The 19989-nt window shown below is 34.9% G+C and overlaps 1 protein-coding gene across 1 annotated transcript in view; it reads right to left on the bottom strand.

Moving 5' to 3' along the window:
- LOC105826911 (usherin-like) overlaps positions 1-19989 on the bottom strand; it is a 203377-nt gene that overhangs the window by 118879 nt on the left and 64509 nt on the right. The window contains exon 5 of the mRNA XM_012664921.1: positions 1538-1601. Within this exon, the coding sequence (XP_012520375.1) occupies positions 1538-1601 (64 nt within the window). The remainder of the gene's footprint in view (positions 1-1537; positions 1602-19989) is intronic.

The following is a 19989-nucleotide window of genomic DNA, read 5'->3' on the forward strand; positions in this document are numbered from 1 at the left end:
TATCTGCTTCTGTTTTAGGCGAAGGGACTGAGGCCAAGGCCATTTGCCAATGGTTTCCTGTGACTCATCAGTACAGATCCTGGCATCCTATAGTGCTTCAATGGCTTCAGATCATATGGCAGCTGCCAACAGTCAAAGAAGAATGCCAGTTCCAGGTAGATATATTTAATTTTTCCATTAAGGGCAATATACTTGTTCTAGACCAGAATTAGTCATTCTATTTATAGGCATTCTTCCACATAACACCTTCCCAGACATTTCAAGTAGGCCAGCAGCAGTAACTGAGCTCTAACTGGAGAGACCAGGCTTCTTCACTCAGTCCCCAGTGGTACAAAGTCAGGCAGCTTCTCCATTCACTACATCACGTGAACTGACACCTTCTTCTTTAAATCTCATTGATATTTTTAAACTGATATTAGGTTTTGAATGGGTCCAAAAGCTGGTATCCAGTATAGAATCTTTGCCCCCAAGGAAAAACTTTATTCCCAAAGAATTACTGCAACATTGCTCTTCAGCATTTTAGACAAAGCTGATGTAAAAGGTAGTAAGGCTAATGGCAGAAAATCTCCCTGACAATATGTTCCAGTGCAACCACACCCTTTAATAACGCATCTCTTAATTATATAGACTAATAGAGAAGAATGTTTATATTGCTAACGGATCTGGCACCGATCGAGCACCACTCTCAACGGCAATGCTTCGCAAACTTACAAGAGCTGGTTTTGTTGTTTGGAAATTCACCACTAATCTACATCACCCTTGGAGAAATATAAACAAACATTCTTCTTTTTGCTCTTTGATGAAGTAAATAAGATCAACTCATCCATACAACAATATATTATTATATCATCAGATCATAAGTTGGGGAAGAAAAGCTCAGAGGCCATCCTAAGCTGAATTTTACTTGTACTTTTCTGAATAAAGTGGAAGTCTATGTGCTTTTAAGAAGCCCTAAGAAAAATTTCTCACCTATTCTCGAGATGAGAAAATACTTCATTAAAACTAGCCTAAGTCTATATAATTATTTGTTCACTGGAAACAGAAAAATACATCACAATACTTCAAATACTCATTCTTCTTGTCTCCAAGTCTAATAGCCCAGTCTCGTGAGAATTTCCCATATATCAAAATAATTAATCATTTTCATTGTTCTATATTCTCTAGCAGTTATAAATTCAACAAAGCAATTTTTAAAAGGCAGTAGCAGTTTCTTAAGTATTAGAAACTACTTCGCATAGAATCTTTAAAAAATTGTATCCCAAATTCTATAAACCATTCAAAAATCAAGTTTTCTGAGAGAAAAATCTACTGTAAAGAATTTGATCAATTTCATATTATAAGGAGTTACCTGATCGAGTAGCATTAGTGAATAACAGCCACAGACTATGCCAAAGCAAACACTGCAAACATTAATTAGGGGATGTTTGCCAAATGCTGTAAAGATGAAAAATGTTATAATCTTCACGGTATTCTTATTTAAGTGAATTCAGCAGTTATCCTTATGTTTCTTGAAGTTTACAGTACAACATCTGCTTACCTGTTTGTAAGAGCCACTTGGTATAATCGAAAATCTTGCATTCTTCCAACAAACTGCTCTAAACCTGCAAAATACATATAGATACATAAGAAGTCTCAGTTTACCAAGAAATTGCTGACAAACATCTTAGTGATATTACCTTTGGAGCTATGAAGCTTTAAAGTATATTCATGTCACTGCCCTTTCAAATTCTTACAGATCAATCAACATTTTGCTAATTCCACAACTAAAAATTATAATCATGGTTATTGCCATAGCCATTGCAGGATTTAAAGTACACACTTTGGCCAGTTTATTTATCTCCCTAACTCATGGCTTTCTCCAGAAGTCCCTTCCCAAACCAAAATTTCTCTCTAGTTCATAAACCTATAAATCTTTTATCTCATCAGTACTAAATTTGATTGTCATCTGCTTCCAGTTGCAATTTCCAGAGTATTTGCCAAGAGGAACATTTCTTACTCTCATACCCTACCTGTTCTAGCTCCATGCTCCAGAATATCTGCTTGGGTCCTCTCTAAACTTAGATTAATGCCTGCTCTAGAAAATCTTCAATAAATGAGGATTAATTGAAGACCACCTCCTCAAGGGTTCTGAGTTATTCACATACACCAATAATATTCTAGTTCACTTTCAAAATTTTATCACCTCGTGAGAATTCTTCTAAGATAACCAGGTTCAAAGACCAATCTACACTGAATTAGGTGACCTTTTAAGGCATTTGTGGATATCAACCTTAATCCACATGGTATTATTGTATTTATTTGCTTAGTAAATATTTAGTAAGAACTTGCCAAGTCAGATAAAACCAAGAGAGTGGGAACAGAAAAAAATTTAAGATTTTTGTTATGTTTTTAATGAAGAAAAATACTTGATAAAAAGTAAAACTCTAGCGGGACTTGGGATTGTGGGGACACAGAAGGGGATGGGCTATAATATATAATGCCAATTCAGTAATTAAGTGCTTTTTAATTAAAATTGGATCAATGCCTAATTCATCAAATGACCATTTCCCCAATGTGTTTGTTCTTTTAACTATTCAGTTTTGACTCTGTCTTGATAAAATTTTAGAGAATGTTAGATTTATGTTTGCCACTGCTCCTTGGTGGTGCCTTGGAGGACACTGGGGTAGATGGAGGATCTGTCTGATGAATGAAAGATGGAGAGTAGAATTAGCACACAGGATCGGCTGAGATGGAGATCTCAGAAGCAGGAGGACACTAATGAGCAAAGAATGGTGAGACTTAGGAGCATATAAAGGGTATGTGTCTGTATGTGTGTAGATGCATATGTACGTATATATTCATATTATATTTTTACACTTATATTAAAGAATATATTTAAGAAAACCAAGAATATTTTATATATATTTATTTATGAGTGTAAATATTTTCAATTGATACATTCTAATAAAAATACATTTATAGGCTCTCCCATGCTGCCCCTCAGTCTCAGTCTTCCACACACCCCACAAGCTGAGACCCACAGGAAAATGGTGCTCTGTGGAGCCTCCTGCTCTGACTTTCCTGTAGGTGGTGTTCGTCTGCCCTATCAGTCCAAAAACAGGCAACTGGTACAAGCACAAATAATTATTCCTTCAAGTGATGTTATGAAGATAACAAAACAAAATCTACAAAAACTTTGTAGAAATCTTTAGAAAATTTCCAACATGCATTGCTTTGAAAATGATAATGAGTCAAAACAAATAACATAACCTGCTAAACTGTGCATTCAGTAAAGTGGCCATCTGGGCAACTTGCTTTATAGTCAATTGACCTGGATTCAAGATCAAAGCAAGGACAGGTATAAGGAAGGACATACTGTTTTTAGAGATAGGAGGAAAGAGGGAAGAATACATGTGAATACAGCAAAGTCAAAGTCGTTGTGTGCTTGTGTGCTTTTATTTGTGGGCCAGGGAAGACAAACTGAGGAGAATCACTCCTCATGATATGAATTTTCTGTGTGAGGTAAGAGGGAATGCTGTCTGCCTGGAACAAAGGAAGCTGGATCTGCCTCCTGTTGATTCTTCACCTTCACCTGTCCCACCCACACCTGGTTCCTTCTCCTCCTAGCTTGCTTTTAACACCCCATGTTGCAGCTATACAGCCTGAATTTTTAATGCCCCACAACTGTCAAGCTCTCTTAGTCCTAAGGTTTCAATTTAGCCTCTGCTTCAAATGTTCCTGCCTCAGCCCAGCCCTTAATGTCTCAGCTTTGAAATATTTCCTGTGGGAAACCTTCTATAGCCCACTATGGTTCTCTGCGCTCCCATAGCACTGTGCACTTCTAATTCTTTGAGAAGCCACCCAGTCTGCAGTACTTGGAGCTTACATTCAAGCAGATAGATAAACATAATAAATGAGTCATTTATACAGAATATTAGAACATAATGAATGCTATGAAAAGGAGAACAAGTAGAGCAGGTTGTAGAGCATGGGTGGATTTTACTGGGGATGTTACGTTCAAGAGAGGCCTCATTGAAAACTGTAGCGTTGACAGAGGAACAGGAGTGAATCATGCATATATCTAGGGGCAGTGTTTAAGGCAGGCATTAATGAGTACACAGACCCCTAAAGCATCATGACTGGCATGTGAGAGAAGGTGCAAGAAACCAGGATCCTGAAGCGGAACAAGAGAGGGGGAGGCTATTTGAAGATTAGGTCAGATGAGCAAGTGGTTGGGTTGAGGGGTGGGGTGGACGTGTAAATTGTTAAAAACCTTATAGCCTATTGAAAGGAATTAGGTTTTTATTCTAAGTAAAACGGGAAGCTACTGGAGGGTTTTGAGTAGGGAGCAACATGATCTCAGGTTTATTCAAAAATTCTGAGAGGAGAATGTAAGGGGACAAGGGCAGAAGCTGAAAGGCCAGTTAGGAGGTTATTACAGTCATCCAGGTGAAAAATGAGGGTAGTCAGACCAGGGTGTTAGGAGTGGAGGTGTACCTTTCAATGCTGATAAATTGGAATTCACTTCCTATATTTTAATAATAGTTAAAGGGAAGCTCTGCTGCAGAGGGATAATGAAATCTATTTTATCATCTATAAAATAAAGGGGTTGGGTTTTATAACCTTTAAAAAACCATTTTAGTTTTAAATTTTGGAGTCTGCAATCATATTCCCTGCCACAGAATTCATATTTGAAAGAATTTTTTTAAAAAACAGAGAAAGTTTTCTAAAGACCTAGAGGTAATGTGAATCATCCATTCCAAATAAGAGAATTATGATTTGGGGGTGAGAATGCTATAAAATATTTCAAGGACATTCATTGGGATGGATTTTACTCATTCCTTTGCTGGTTGCCAATTTTTAAAGAACAGATATTCATTGCAACAAACATTCCATAGAAAGGCTTTTCTTTGAAAAATATTCATATGGCAAAAATAGACCTAAATTATATAAATTGATCAGGGAAATAGACATGACTCATACAAGAAAGACCTCATAGTTGTCTAGTCAGAAAATAGGTAATGACTAGAAAGGAGCAGTTCTGCATTACAACTGGGTGGCAACGCAAAATCAGTTAAATGGGGAAACTGTGAGTAAGTAATCTAATATATAAATCAGGGTAAAAACAGATTTGCAATAAGGATAAATAAATGTCACACCAATCAGAAAAGAAGAAATAGAACTGCCTCTATTTGCAGATAGCATGATTGTCTATGTAGAAAATTTCAGTGAATCTACACAAAAGCTATTAGAAATAAATGAATTTAGCAATTTTATATGGCAGAAATTCAATATGTTAAAATCTATTCGAACTTTCTATATACTAGCAATGAATCAATAGAAGTTAAAAATTTTAATTATCATTTATATTGGCACTCAAAACATGAAACACTAGTTATAAATCTAACAAAGCACAGCAGTGTCTATAGGTAAAAACTACAAGACATGGATGAAACAAATAACAGGATAACATCAAGAATAGCAGAGTAAAACAACTGAAAAGTCACTCTGCCATAAAAGCCTGGAGAACACTAGCAAAGAGTGTCAAATTAACTTTTTTTGGAACTCTGGAAATAAACCAAAGACTTGCAACAATGTAGGAAGTGTTTATTTTTTAAATGTCTTTATATTGGTACGAACAGCATGGTCTGTGGCATTTTAACTTTCCTCATTCCCATCCTTCTCTCTGTCACTTAATTGCAGCCTTGAAAATGAACAGTCTACAATCAGAGTGAAAATCAGCAGCCTGGCAGCCACTGGAAGGATCAGAATGGGATTGGGGCTCTGCAAAGACCCATCCTCAGATAATTGTCATTATTTGATCTGGCAGTAGCTTAGAAAACTCCAATAGAAAGACTTAAAATGACTCAGAGTTCACCAGTTTGAAACAGCCTCTACCATGTATTTGTTGAAAACAATCAGTGGTAACTGCTTAATATTGCAGATGCCAAAGGCAACGATAACTGTTGGAGGAAACAACCAAGAAAGACACTTAAAAGGAGAAGATGGGGAATGGCATGTCCATAGAGGGCTTTGCAAAGCTCTGAAATATGCCTGGGAATCCACAAGGCTATTCACATGCAAAGGGCTATGTGCATGTCCAGGCATATGCACATGCTGAAGAAAGACCTGAGAGGGACCTAGACTCCCACCTTAGCCTCACCTTGAGGCTCTGCACAAGCAGAAATATGTGATTGAAGAAGAGTGCTAAACTGCCCGAGTGTTGAAGGCAGGCTTCAACATGCACACACACCCTTCAGCAAAGAACTGAAAAATTTATTCATTCTAGGGATTTAAGAAATTATCTATTCAACCACTGGCTGACTACTAAGCTAAGCAAACACAGTCTTCACTGACCATATATGACAAAGAAACAGACTGTACAGAATTAGTTCAGGAAAATCACTAAACAAGCAAACTGCAATAACAGTAACAAATAACAATGACAGCAAACTCTGGGAAGGGAAAGAATCTGTTTTCCAAATTTCCTATGTTATATACTTAATATGTCTGGTTTCAACAAAAAATTTTGACATATGCAAAGAAACTCCTATAAACAATATACAACAGAGGACAAATGGGCAATAGAAACTGAGCCAATTGTAAGCCTATACATTTAACTTGCTAGACAAAGGCTTTAAATCGATTATTTTAAATATGTTTAAAGAACTAAAAAAAAAGTCTAAGGGAAAAAAAGGGAAAGTATGAGAAAAAATGCCTCAGCAAATAGAGAGTTTAAGAAAAGAAGCAGAAAATTAAAAAATGAAAAATTCACTAGAGGAGCTCTACAGATCTGAATGGACAGAAGGAAGAATCAGTGAACTTGTATGTAAGTCAATTGAGATTATCCCATCTGAAGAATAGATGGGAAAGGAATGTTGAAAAATTAACAGAGCCTCAGAGGTCAGTGGGACACCAACAGGTGTACCAACATAAGCATAATGGGAGTTCCAGAGAAGAGACAACAGGACAGAAAGAATATTTAGAGAAATCATCACTAAAAACTTCCCAAATTTGATGAAAACCATTAATCTACACATCTGAGAAGCTCAGAGAACTCCAAAAAGGATAAATTCAGAGATCCACACCTCAACAAATCAAAATGAAACTGTTCAAAGACAAAGACCAAGAGAAAAACTTGAAAGCAGTAAAAGGAATACAGATCATCTCATACATGGGATCCTCAATAAAAATTAATCATAGATTTCACATTAGAAACCATGGAGGCCAGAAGGCAGTGGGTTGACATATTTGAAGCACTGAAAGAAAAAAGACTTTCAACCAAAAATTCTGTTTCCAGCAAAACTGTCCTTCATAAATGCAATACAAGTTAAGACATTCCTAGATAAACAAAAAATAAGAAATTTCTTCACTATCAGACATGCTCTACAAGAATACTAAAGGAAGTCCTTTGGGCTGAAATGAAAAGATTTTAGACAGTAACTCTAATCCACATGAAGAAATAAAGAGCACCTGTAAAGGTAATTACATAGGTAAATATAAGAGAGAATATAAATGTATTTTTACTTGTAATTCTTTTTCTCTTCTATTTTTACAAGAAAATTTCATAAAGCCATACTTGTAAATCTGTGTTGATGGGTATCCAATGTAAAAAGATATAATTTGTTTGACAACAGCAGCATAAAAGAGGGCAGAAGGAACAACAACTATATAAGCGCAAAGTTTTATATACTGTTAAAGTGAGGTTGGTATCAATTCAAACTACATGTTTATAAGTTAAGATATTAATTGTAATGCCCTGGGCAACTACTAATAAAATAACAACAACCATAATAGAAGAAATGACAAGTGTATTAAAATGGTATACTAGAAAATATCTATATAATACAAAAGAGGACAATAATGTAAGAATAGAGAAATGCAAAAGACCTAAAAACCATACAGAAAACAAACAGCAAAGTGGCACTGAAACTTTTTTTCCCAGTGAATGTTAATGTAAATTGCTTAAGCACTCCAATGAAAAAGCAGATATTGAAAGAAAAGAAAAACAAACATAATCCACCTTCATGCTTTCTACAAGAGACAAACTACATTCAAAGAAACAAATAGCTTGAATGTTAAAGGGTAGAGTAAAGATACATCACACAAATAGTAACCAAAAATAAACTTTAACACAAAAATTGTTACTAGAGACAAGGACATTTAAAGATATCAATCCATCAAGAAGGTTAAACAACTATAAACACGTAAATATCTAACAAAAGTAAAAACAACAAAATCTGACCGATTTGAAGAGAGAAATAGACTAACAATAGCAGAGATGTAAATATTCTATTTTCAATCATGGAGAGAGCAATTAGACAGAAAATAAACAGGGAAACAGAAGACTTCAATAACTTTATAAACCAAATGGACTTAAGAGACATCTACAGAACACTCCACCCAACAGCAACAGAATGTACACTCTTCTAAACTGCACATGGAACATTTTTCATGATAGACCATATGTTAGGCCATAAAATAAGTCTCAATAAATTTAAAAAGATTGAAATTATACAAAGTATGCTCTTGGATCACAATAGAATGAAATTAGAAATCATTAACAGAAAAGAAATGTGTGAAATTAACAAATGTGTGAAAATTAAATAACACATCCCTAATAACCAATGGTCAAAAAAGAAATGACAAGAAAATTGAAAAGTCCTTTGAGATTAATGAAAATGAACATACAATATATCATACCTTCTGGAATTTAAGTAAGGCAGTGTTTAACGGGATATTTATAGCTGTAAACACCTATATTTATAAATAAATGTATCAAATCAATAACCTAATGTTCTACCTTAAAAACTAGAAAAAGAGCAAACAACCTAAAGCAAACAGAAGGAAGAAAATTATAAAGATCAAAGTAGACATAAATAAAATACAGAATAGAAAAACAATAAAGAAAACCAATAAAAGTTGCTTCTTTGAAATAATCAATGAATTTTATAAACCTTTAGCTAGACAGACCAAGGAAAGAAAACTCAAATTATTAAAGTCAGAAATGAAAGAGAGGATATTGCTACTGACTTTTCAGACATGAAAAGGATTATAAGGAATCCCATGAACAACTGTATGCCAAAAATTAGATAAAGATAAAATGGACAAATTCCTAGAAACACATAAGCTACTGAAACTAACTCAAGAAGAAATTAGAAATATCAGTAGATCTATAACAAATAAAGAGATTAAATTAGTAATTTAAAAATTGTCCACAAAGATGCCTTCACTGGCAAATTCTACCAAACATTTAAAGAAGGAGTAGCACCAGTCCTTTACAAGCTCTTTTAAAAAACATAAGAGGAAGAAACATTCCCCAAATAATTCCATGAAACCAGTATTACTCTAATACCAAAATCAACAAGGACACTGCAAGAAAACTATACACCAATATGGCTTATGAATACCGATGCAAAAAATGTTCAAGAAAATTATAGTGAACCAGATATAGCACTATAAAAGGGTTATACATCATGAGCAAGTGAACAGAACCATGATAAATATAAACTATGAAAAAAAAAGAATTTCCTCATCTGATAAAGGGCATCTGTGAAAAATCAACAGCTAACATCATAATTAAGGTGAAAGACTAAATGCTTTATCCCTAAGATCAGGAGCAAGATAACGATGTTCACTTTGGCCACTTCTATTCAACAATTTTCTGGAGTTATTAGCCAGAGCAATCAGGCAAGAAAAATAAATAAAAGGTTTCTATATTGAAAAGTTGAAAGTAAAACTTTCTTGTATGTAGAAAATCCTAAGGAATCCACTAAAATATATTAGAATTAATAAGTGAGTTCTAATAGCTTTTGACTTTGATTGATATTGCAAAGTTGCAGGGTGCAATGTAAATATATAAAAATCAACTGTATTTCTACACAGTAGCAATGAAAAATCTGAAAATAAAATCATATAAGGTCCATCGGATTTTGACAAAGTAGCAAAGACAATTAAACAGAAAAAGGAAAATCTTCTTTTCAAGAAAGATCCTGGACTATTAGATATCTTAAAAAAAAAAAAAAGTACCTAAATCCATATCATGTACCTAATATGAAAGTTTAACTCAACAGGATAATAGAGAACTAACTTCAAACTATTAATATAATACATCTAGAACAAATTATAGGAAAACTCTTTGTGACCTTGACTTGAGCTGAGATTTCTAAGACATAAAAAAGCACAATCATACAAGAAGAAATAGAATTATGGCATTGGGTTGGATAACATTAACACATCTGCTTAGGAAAACCCCTGGTGAATTGATCCGGATTTCCATAGCAGTCTATGGGGATCAAATGTCTACAATCCACAGTCCCAAGCAAGCAACCAGCAATTTTAGAACAAAGTATCCAGAAATAGAAGCCAGAGACATAAATTAGGATATACATAAAAGTACTCTTCACTCTTAGTATTTTAGGGGGGAAAGTATTATTTTAAATGTGTCTTAATATTAATAATGATGACAAAGGCAGCTAGTAATTATACCAGGCCCTGTTCCAAGTGGTTTATTTAATCTTCCTAAAAACACTATGGCAAAATATTCTTTTTATTCCACTTTTACAGATGGGAGAATTGAAACATATAGACATTAAGAAATTTGCCCAAGGTAAAACAGGTCATAAATGGGAGAGCTCAGGACATGTACTTGAAAGACAGTAAGAGAAAGGAAAACCATAGGCTCAATCTCATTTGTGACCATAGATGTAAAAAGTGTATACTAACAAATTAAATCTGTCATGTCTTGAAAAATACATTGTATCCAAATAGAAAACCCTAAAAAATTAGGAAGGGGTGGAAAAATTTTTAAGGTGATACAGCAAATGTCTTATTTAAAGGAAAAAAAATATAAAGGCATATCCATTAGTCATGATAAGTTAAAGATGCTTATTCTTACTTCTTTTTTTCAGTATTTTACAGGAACATCTAAAGCCTACAATCAGACAAAGAAAAGAAATAAAAAGCATAAGAATTAGAATGAAATAAATATATTATTTGCAAATTACATGGTTTTCTACATAGAAAATTCAAATAAATCTACAGTCAAAATATTAAAATTTAGAGTTTCAAAATGTTGCTGAAAACAAGAATGATATGTGAAAATCCATAGTGTTTCTTTACACCAGCAACAAATTTAAAATGTGATTTAATACATGATACTATTTATAATAGCACCAAAACCTTCAGACACCTAGGAATAAATTTTGCAGAAATATATTAAAAAACATGAAAGAAGACCTAAACAAATAGAATTATATACCATGATCATGGATGAAAAAATCAGCATAACAATATAAATTCTCCCTAAACTGATTTTAATTCAATTCCAATTTAAAAAATCTCAATAAATATTTTCATGTATGCTAATCCTAAAATTCATTTGGAGGAGTAAGACCTAAGAACAATCTAGTAAGAAGAAGAAGAAGATGACTAGTAAGAAGGAACTCACATTGTAAAATATCAAAAGTTAATCAAATGCTATAGTTTTTCGCAAGAAGTTAATCAAATTGACCTCTGAAACAAGATGTTAAACATACTATCATAAAATTGGGGCTTGAGATACAATGAAGATGGCTTTAAAAATCAGTAAGGAAATAATGGGTATTCAATAAAAATCAGTGGGACGAGTATGTGCCAATTGAGTTAAAATTAAATCTCTACCTCACACATCATACAAAAATTAATTTTAGGAAAAAAGGTAGACTATATTTATTACGTCATATAAAAAAGAATTTCTTAGGCAAAGTATAAAAATATATGAATCCTAAAAAAAGTGATTGATATATTTGCCAGTGTTAAAATTCAAAACTGCTGTGTTACAGAAGTATAAAAAATAAAAAAAGTCAAGCCACTAAAGGAAATATTTATACAATCAATATAATTGAATAAAACATTTAAAATGCAGGATATAAATATAATTTTACAGATAAAGAAAAAATAATGCAACGGAAAATTTAACAAAAGACATAATAGAACAAATAATTCACAGAGGAAAAAACATGAATGCCAAATAAACATATTTCAAATTTTACTACTTATTAAGGAAATTGAGACAAAAATAAGATAATATTTTATATTCATGACTTTGGCAAAAATTAATGTCTGAAAACAGAACATGTTGATGACAACACAGGCAGATGGATCTCTTATCTGTTTTGTAGGAAAGCACACTGGTTCAACCAATTCAGAGAACTGTTCAGAGATACATCAAAGTGGAAGATAAGAATACTTAAGGAGCCTACAATACCTTTCATAGTGCCTTTCCTACAGAAAATCTCACAAATGCACACAAGACACTTACAAAATTTTAATTGCGGAATGTCATAAATTATAAAAAGAGAAAACCTAACTCTCCACATAGAAACAAATAATCTAGAGTTTTTTCATAAAGTAGAATATTAATAGAGCAGCTATAATGAATGAACTAGATCTCAAAATGGATAATTCTTAAAAATAATTTTTTATGAAAAGGCAAGTTGAAAATATACTATGTAATAGAAGAAATCACTAATATAAATTTTAACAATGTAAAGATAATAGCATATATTATATTATCTAGGTATAGTTTATGTGTTAGTTTGAATTATTTGAAGTAGCTAATATTTGACCATTTTTAATGTACCAAAATGACAATTTTATATGGTTCAACCTAATAATAAAATTATGAAAAACAAGCATGAGAATGATAAATGGAAATGCAGAATGGGAGAAAGATCTATATGAATCTTTAAAAGTTGTTTAAATACATTTTAAGAAAGGATTAGGGTCAGATGGCAGACTAGAAAGAACCTACAAACACTGCTCTCATGGAGAGGATCAAAAGTGGCAAGTAGATATTCACCTTCAGATTGATCATCTAAGAGAGAGCATCGGGAATCAACAGAGAGGCAACAGGAGGCTCCTAAAGTGAAGGAAACAGAAGTCGGTGACTCACTAAGCAAGATCAGAGGTACACAGGAAGTCACTTGCCAGTGGGGAAGGGACAGAGGAGAGCACCCCAGGGCTCCACTTTTCCCTGAGGACATTGCAATTGGAGCTGTGAGATAGCCCCTCCACTGCAACAGGCAGCTGGACTGACACAGGGAGCTAACAGGAGTATGTGCAGTGGCATTGCTCCAGAGAGAAGGCACAGTGGGATCTCCTTGGCTTATGAACCCTGAGTGCTGCAGCTGGTACCATTTTGAGTTTCTAGCCCCAGAGGGCTACATACCCAGGGGTAAGATCCATTGTTGCCACCTCCCCAGTCTCCCTGCCAGGCCAAGGAGGGAGTGGGCCAGTCACTTCTGTGTGCCTTGTGGGTGGGTGCAATGTGCCCTCACTGCTGCCAGGGGAGCTAGGGAGAGTAGGTGCCCATGGCCCCAGCACCTACTGCTACACTTGGGCAGCCCTGCCCAGCCACAGCTGTCAGGGAATCTGGATGGAAAGAGCACCCTCAGCCCTAGCTGCCTACTGCTGCTCTCTGGGTGGCACAGCAGCAGCTGCCACCTCATGCCATCCAATGCCACCACTGACGGATGTGGGTGGGGCGAGCACTCACACTGCCAAGTACCAATGTATACTGCCACCACTGCTGGACCTGGGCAAGGTGCGCGCTCATACCATGCATGCCAACCCCAGGGGAGTGGGGAGATGCAGGAGAGCAGCAGTATTAAAGGCTCACCGTGCATCCACCCCTCTCCTGCCTGGTCAATCTTCCAGAGTAGGACTCAAGCACAACATGTAGGGACCTCTCCCTCTCTTCGCCAAGCAACAGAGTTCCCAGTAGAGAAGAATGGGTGTACCAAAAACATATTTATCTTTAGTTGAGAGAAGAGGTTTCAGATGAGAAGGAATCAGCAATAAGAACTCTGGAAACATGAAAAAAACAGGCTTTTTTGACACCCCCCCCAAAGGATCACAATAGCTCTCCACTAATGGACTTCAAACAAAAGGAAATTGTTAAAATGTCAGATATCGAATTCAGAATATGGATGGCAAGGAAGATAAATGGACTGATGAGAAAGCTGAAAACCAACACAAAGAAACAAAAAAAATTAGGAAATGAATGAAACATTCTTTAATGGAATAGATAATACAAGAAAAAATAGAACTTCTAGAAATGAAAGAGTTATTCAGGTAATTAAAAAATATGATAGAAAGTTTTAACAACAGAATAAACCAAGCAGCAGAAAGAATTTCAGAGTTTGAAGACAAGGGCTTTGAAGTAATCTGGTTAACCCAAAATGTAGAAAAAGGAAGGAAGAAGAATGAACAATCTCTCTGAGAAATATGGGACTATGAAAAGCGAATGAATGTAAGAATTATAAGTATCCCTGAGGTAGAAGAAGAAAAAGTAAAAAGCATGGAAAACCTATTCAAGGGAATAATTGAGGAAAGCTTCCTTGGTATTGTTAGAGATTTAGACATCCAGATACAATAAGCTCAATGAACACCTGAAAGATTCATGCCAAATAGGACATTAATAAGGCACATGGTCATCAGTCTAGCAAAAATCAAAGTGAAAGAGAAAATCCTGCAAGCTGAGAGATGAAAGCATCATGTAACTTACAAAGGAAAACCCAACAGACTAACAGCAGATTTTTCAGCGGAAACTTTTCAAGCCAGAAGGGATTGGGGTCTCATTTTTAGTCTTAAATAGAATAACTGCTAGCCAAGAATTTTGTATCCTGCAAAACTAAGTTTCATAAATGAAGGAGAAATAAAGGTTTTCCCAGGCAAACAAACACCAAGGGAATTTGTGACCACCAGACCTTCCCTACAAGAAATGTTTAAAAGTGCTCTACACATGGAACAAAACAATATCTACCAGTGTAAAAACACCCAAAAGTTAAAACTCACAGCTCTTGTAAAATAGTAACACAAAGGAAAAAACAAAGCAGCTAGGCAACAATCAACATGAAGAACAGCACAATATTGAACATATCAATACTACATTGAATAGAAATGGTCTAAATGCTCCACTTAAAAGATATAGATGGCTGAATGGATTAAAAAAAAAAAAACAACACAAATATATGTTGTTTCCAAGAAATCTATTTAACTCACAAAGATTCTCACAGACTTAAGGTAAAGAGGTGGAAAAAATATCCCATGCAATGGAAACCAAAAGCAAGCAGGAGAAGCTAGTCTCCTGTAAGACAAAATAGACTTTAAATCAACAATCATAGAAAAAGACAAATAGTCAACATATAATGATGAAGGGAGAAATTCAATAAGAAGCTATAATAATCTTAATATATAACCTCACACAGGAGTTCACAGATTCATAAAACAATTCCACTAGATCTAAGGAAAGAAATAAATAGCAACATCATAATAGCTGGAAATTTCAATGTTCCACTGACAGAACTGGACAAATCATCAAGGCAGAAAATCAAAAAAGAAACATTTGACTTAAATGGGACACCAGAAAAAAATGGACCTAGGAGATATCTACAGAACATTCTAACCAAAACTGTAGAATATTCATTCTTCTCATCAGCACATGGGACAATTTTCTAAGATAGATCATATGTTAGGCCACAAAACAAGTCTCAGAAAATTAAGAAAAATTGAAATCATACTATGTATGTTCCTAGACCACAGTGGAATAAAACTACAAATCAATTCCAATTTCGATACTATAGAAATAAATGGACATTAAACAACCTACTGCTGAATAATTCTTGGGTCAATAATAAAATCAAGAGGGAAATCAAAAGATTTTTCAAATTGAATGACAGAGACAACACAAGCTTTCAAAATGTCTGGAATGCAGCAAAATCAGTGCTTAAGAGGGAAGTTCATACCCTTAAATGTCTACATCTAAAAGACAGAAAGATCACAAATTAAAAACCTAATGTCATACCTCAAGGAACTGTAAAAAGAAAAACCAAACCCAAAGTTAGCAGAAGAAAAGAAATAACAAAAATAAGAGTTGAACTAAAGGAAATCAAAACCAAAAAACAATACAAAGGTTCAGCAAAGCAAAAAAATTGGTTCTTTGAAAACATAAACAAAGTCAGGGCCACTGGGGCAAGATGGCTGACTAGAGACATCGGGTGCCAGATCATCTCAGAAAGAAGGAAAAGTTTTATGAAAAAAACATAGCTTGGGTATAATTCTGAGGGAAAAGTGCTAGAACCCACTAAAGATTCCATGGGAAGAAGTTACAGAGTAGACCAAGAAGGAGCAAAATTTCAGCAGAGATCAACACCCAAGAAATTTGGAGTCCCATGGAAAGGGTAGGTGGGGTTTTCTTTCTCCTCCTTTCACGCCTCTGGTAGTTAGCAGGCTCTCAAGATACTAGAGACCTTCTCTACCCTCAAAAGCCCAAAAGCTGCTGTGGCCAGTGAACTAGGACCTTCTTGAAAACAAAGCACCATGTTGTCAGCCCCCTTGGGGTCACTTCCCGTCTCTACGGACCCAAGCTGGGGCAGCAGACACCATACTCCTTCTCTACCTATTGTGTGCATGTATCCTCCCCAGGGAGCTTCAGTCTTCAGATTTTGTGTCACTGGTCCCCACACATGTATTTCCCAACTCCTTCCCAGACTGTAGTGGCCACAGAGGGCTGGTGGGTCCTGGGGTAACTGTGTGATCCCAAAGCTTGGACATCCCAGGTGGGCTGCCTTCCAGGGAGCCCAGGGACAAAGGGGACCAGAGTGCCAGCTCTCCTCTATTCAGACTCTTTTCCTCGCCCTCCCTTCTCCCACCCAGTACTGCTCAGTGGCATGGGTGCCATAAGGGACAATTGATCCTGGGACTCTCAGGAGCAGCTATTTCCCTCGAAAGCCCTGACTTCATGATTATGCAATTCACCCATCTAATGAAAAACACTTGTACTCCCTTAATCTATTGAAATTGAAATTAAAATAAATAAATCTTAAAATTTCAAAGCCATAAATGTCCATTACCTGGAAATATCACTGACATGTAAAAAAATGTGTGTTTCTATAAACGCTAAGCTCAAATAAATGGACATAGAAACAAGTTATTAAGACTGGCTCTAGCCTTGAAAACTAAAAAATTTTTAAATTAGAACTAGAAGTAAAATAATAATTGATAGAGATCCTTTTAATAAATATATCTGTCCACAGGTTATAAAGACCTAAAGATAATTTCTAGTTAAATTTTTAGAAAATAATCTAGTATGATATCAGACTGATAATCCTCATCATTGCAAATAGCAATGCTTAAGACTGAACATTTTGGCAATACCGTTAATAGTCTCATATAGCTAAGAAACAAACTCTCAATGTGGTACAATAAAAAATATATCTGTGTCCATTCAACCAAGACTTAGGTAATGGCCTTTCATCATTTCTATCAATAATTAAAGTTAAAATTATGCACGATAGGGTCAGGTTAATTATCTTATCTCTATTTACTGTGACTCTAAGGAGAACATTTTATTTTGAGACAAATTAAAAAACAAATAACAAAAATCCGTATTTTCAAAATATGATAGCTCTAGAACAGAGAGCCAAATCCATTTACTTATTTTTTTATGCTCATGGTAAGGGCTTCATGCCAAAAAAAATCAAAATGTGTTTTATTATTGTTATTGTTAATATATTTAGGCATAATAGCAAAGGATAATTATATTCTCTGTCACTGAACCATAAGAAGAAAATAAAAGTACAAATGATATTAGTATTTCACACAAAAAAGCACATGTTCAATAGATGGTCATATTAATATAATTAATACCTTATTATGCAATTATACAATACATATACAGTACTAATATAAAATACCTTGAATTGAGGAAAGTTTAAAAATTCACTTTCAGAATCAGTAGTTAAGATCAGTGAAAAGAAAGGTATTATCCTGAAGAATTAACAGCTGGCTATAAAATATTCAAAAGTAATAAACAACCGCCAGAGAACAGAATCTAATACTATGCTAACTTTGTTCAATTCCTTTCCTTCTCTTCAGAGCCAGCCTTCTCCAATATCCTTGCTAAAAGCTGTCTTTCCCTCATCATTTTAAATTATCTATAATCCCCTTTCTACCCCCAACACTATACTGAAAGTGCATTCTTGATGTCTATATTGTGTGTGATTTTCAGTTTTGTAACTTCTCATTCTTCTTGATACTCTGCTGTGTAGTAAATTACTAACATTCATTCCCCTAAACTTACTCTCTCCCCTCTTCCCTGCCACCTCTACTCCCTTCCATTCCTCTCCCCCACCTTTTCCTTGTCTCCTCTCCCAACCCTACCCTGCTCTAGGTCCACATACACACTAAAACTCAACTTCTCTATTTCCCTTTATGATATATCTTGGAAATATCTTTGTCTCCTTCCTCTCCTTTAATCACAATGTCTGCTCAACTATTTCTTTGCAATGTTTTCCATTCTCACCAATCTTGTTCATTAGATATCACTTCTGAAATATTACCAGAGAGGTAAGGTTAACAAACTGATTTAAGCGAAAAGACTTGAGCCCTTCAGATTCACCCATTCATTCATTTATTCAGCAAATGCATTGGCAGACAATCTTCTGGCTCTTGGGCCATCAGTGAGCAATGAAAACAAAAAAATCCCTGCCTTCTCTTATATTCTAGAGGGGAAAATAGATATATACAGCAAAAATAAGTAAATTATATAACACATTAAAGATGACAAGTGCTATGGAAAATATAGAATAGCATAATGGTAACCCAAAGCGGAGAACTGGTGTTTGCAATTGTAAACAGAAGGCATCTTTAAGAAGGTGGTATTTGAGCAGACTGAAGCAGGTAAGGGAGTCAGCCCCATGTATCAGGAGGTACAAAGTTGCAGGTTAAAGGAACAGCCAATGGTATAAAGACCCTAAGACAGAAAGAGCACCTCACATAGTCAAGAAACAGCAAGAAGGACAATTTGGGTGAGACAAAGAGAACAAAATAAACAATACTAGGAAATAAAGCCAGAGAAGTAAATACAATCATATCAATTAGGTCTTGTAGACCATAGGAAGACTGGTGGCTTTCTCTCTGATAAAATGGGGAGAACAAAGCATTCTGAGAAGAGAAGTAACATATTTGTCTCATAATTAACAGAACAACTATGTTATGTTGCGAATAAAATGGAAGGCCAGGGTGGAAACAGTTAAAAGACTATGTAGTAATCCAGGCAAGAGCAGTGAACACCGCTTGGACTGGGATGATTCTAGTAAAGGTGGTGAGAAGAAATAAAAATCAGGATATATTTTGAAGGTAACACCAACAGGATTTTTCTGACATATAAGATGTCAAATATGAGAAAAAGAGAATGGACAAGGATGACTCAAGATTTTTTACTCTTTATTAGTGGAAAAATGAAATAAATTGCCCTCACTTGTGTGGACCAAAGTGAGTAGTCTTTAAAAAACAAAAACAATTCGGTCTTGGAAAAAATAAGTTTAATTTAGAGATGGAAATTAAACATTCAAATTGAGATTTGGGATAATCTGATGTGTGCAGCAGAGTAGAGTTTAGGGAAGAATTCTGGACGGGCCAGATTTAAATTTGGAAGTCAAGTTATTTAAAGATGATATTTAGCTGTTAAGACTGGAGGTGATCTTTAAGGGAGAGAGTGTACATAGACAAGAGAACAGAGCTGAGTCTTCAGGCCTGGGATATCAATATTAAGAAGTCAAGTAAATGAAGAGGAACCAGTAAATCAAACTTAGAAGTAGCAACTAGAAATTCAGAGGCAAGCCAAGAGAGATGATGGAGCCTCAGATGCCAAGTGAAGGAACTATACCAAGGAAGAAAGCATGATCAACTCCATTAAATGGTGTTGATAGGTCAAAAAGATAAATACTTGAAATTAACTATTAGATTTATGATGGAAGGTCAGTAGAGATTTGACAAGAATAACATAAGTATTGTAATGAACTAGAGTCTAGCTGAATTGGAAAAGAAGAATTAAAGAACCCTTATTGTTGAAAATATTTCGGTGGCATTTTTCTAAAAAGGGAAGTGAAGAAATAAAATAGTGACTAGTGGAGGAAATGGGGGATCAAGAAAGGTTTTTTTTAATGGAAAAATAACAATATGTGT

Source organism: Propithecus coquereli, unplaced genomic scaffold (assembly GCF_000956105.1).
Source record: "Propithecus coquereli isolate 6110/MARCELLA unplaced genomic scaffold, Pcoq_1.0 Scaffold94, whole genome shotgun sequence".
Lineage (NCBI taxonomy): Eukaryota > Metazoa > Chordata > Mammalia > Primates > Indriidae > Propithecus > Propithecus coquereli.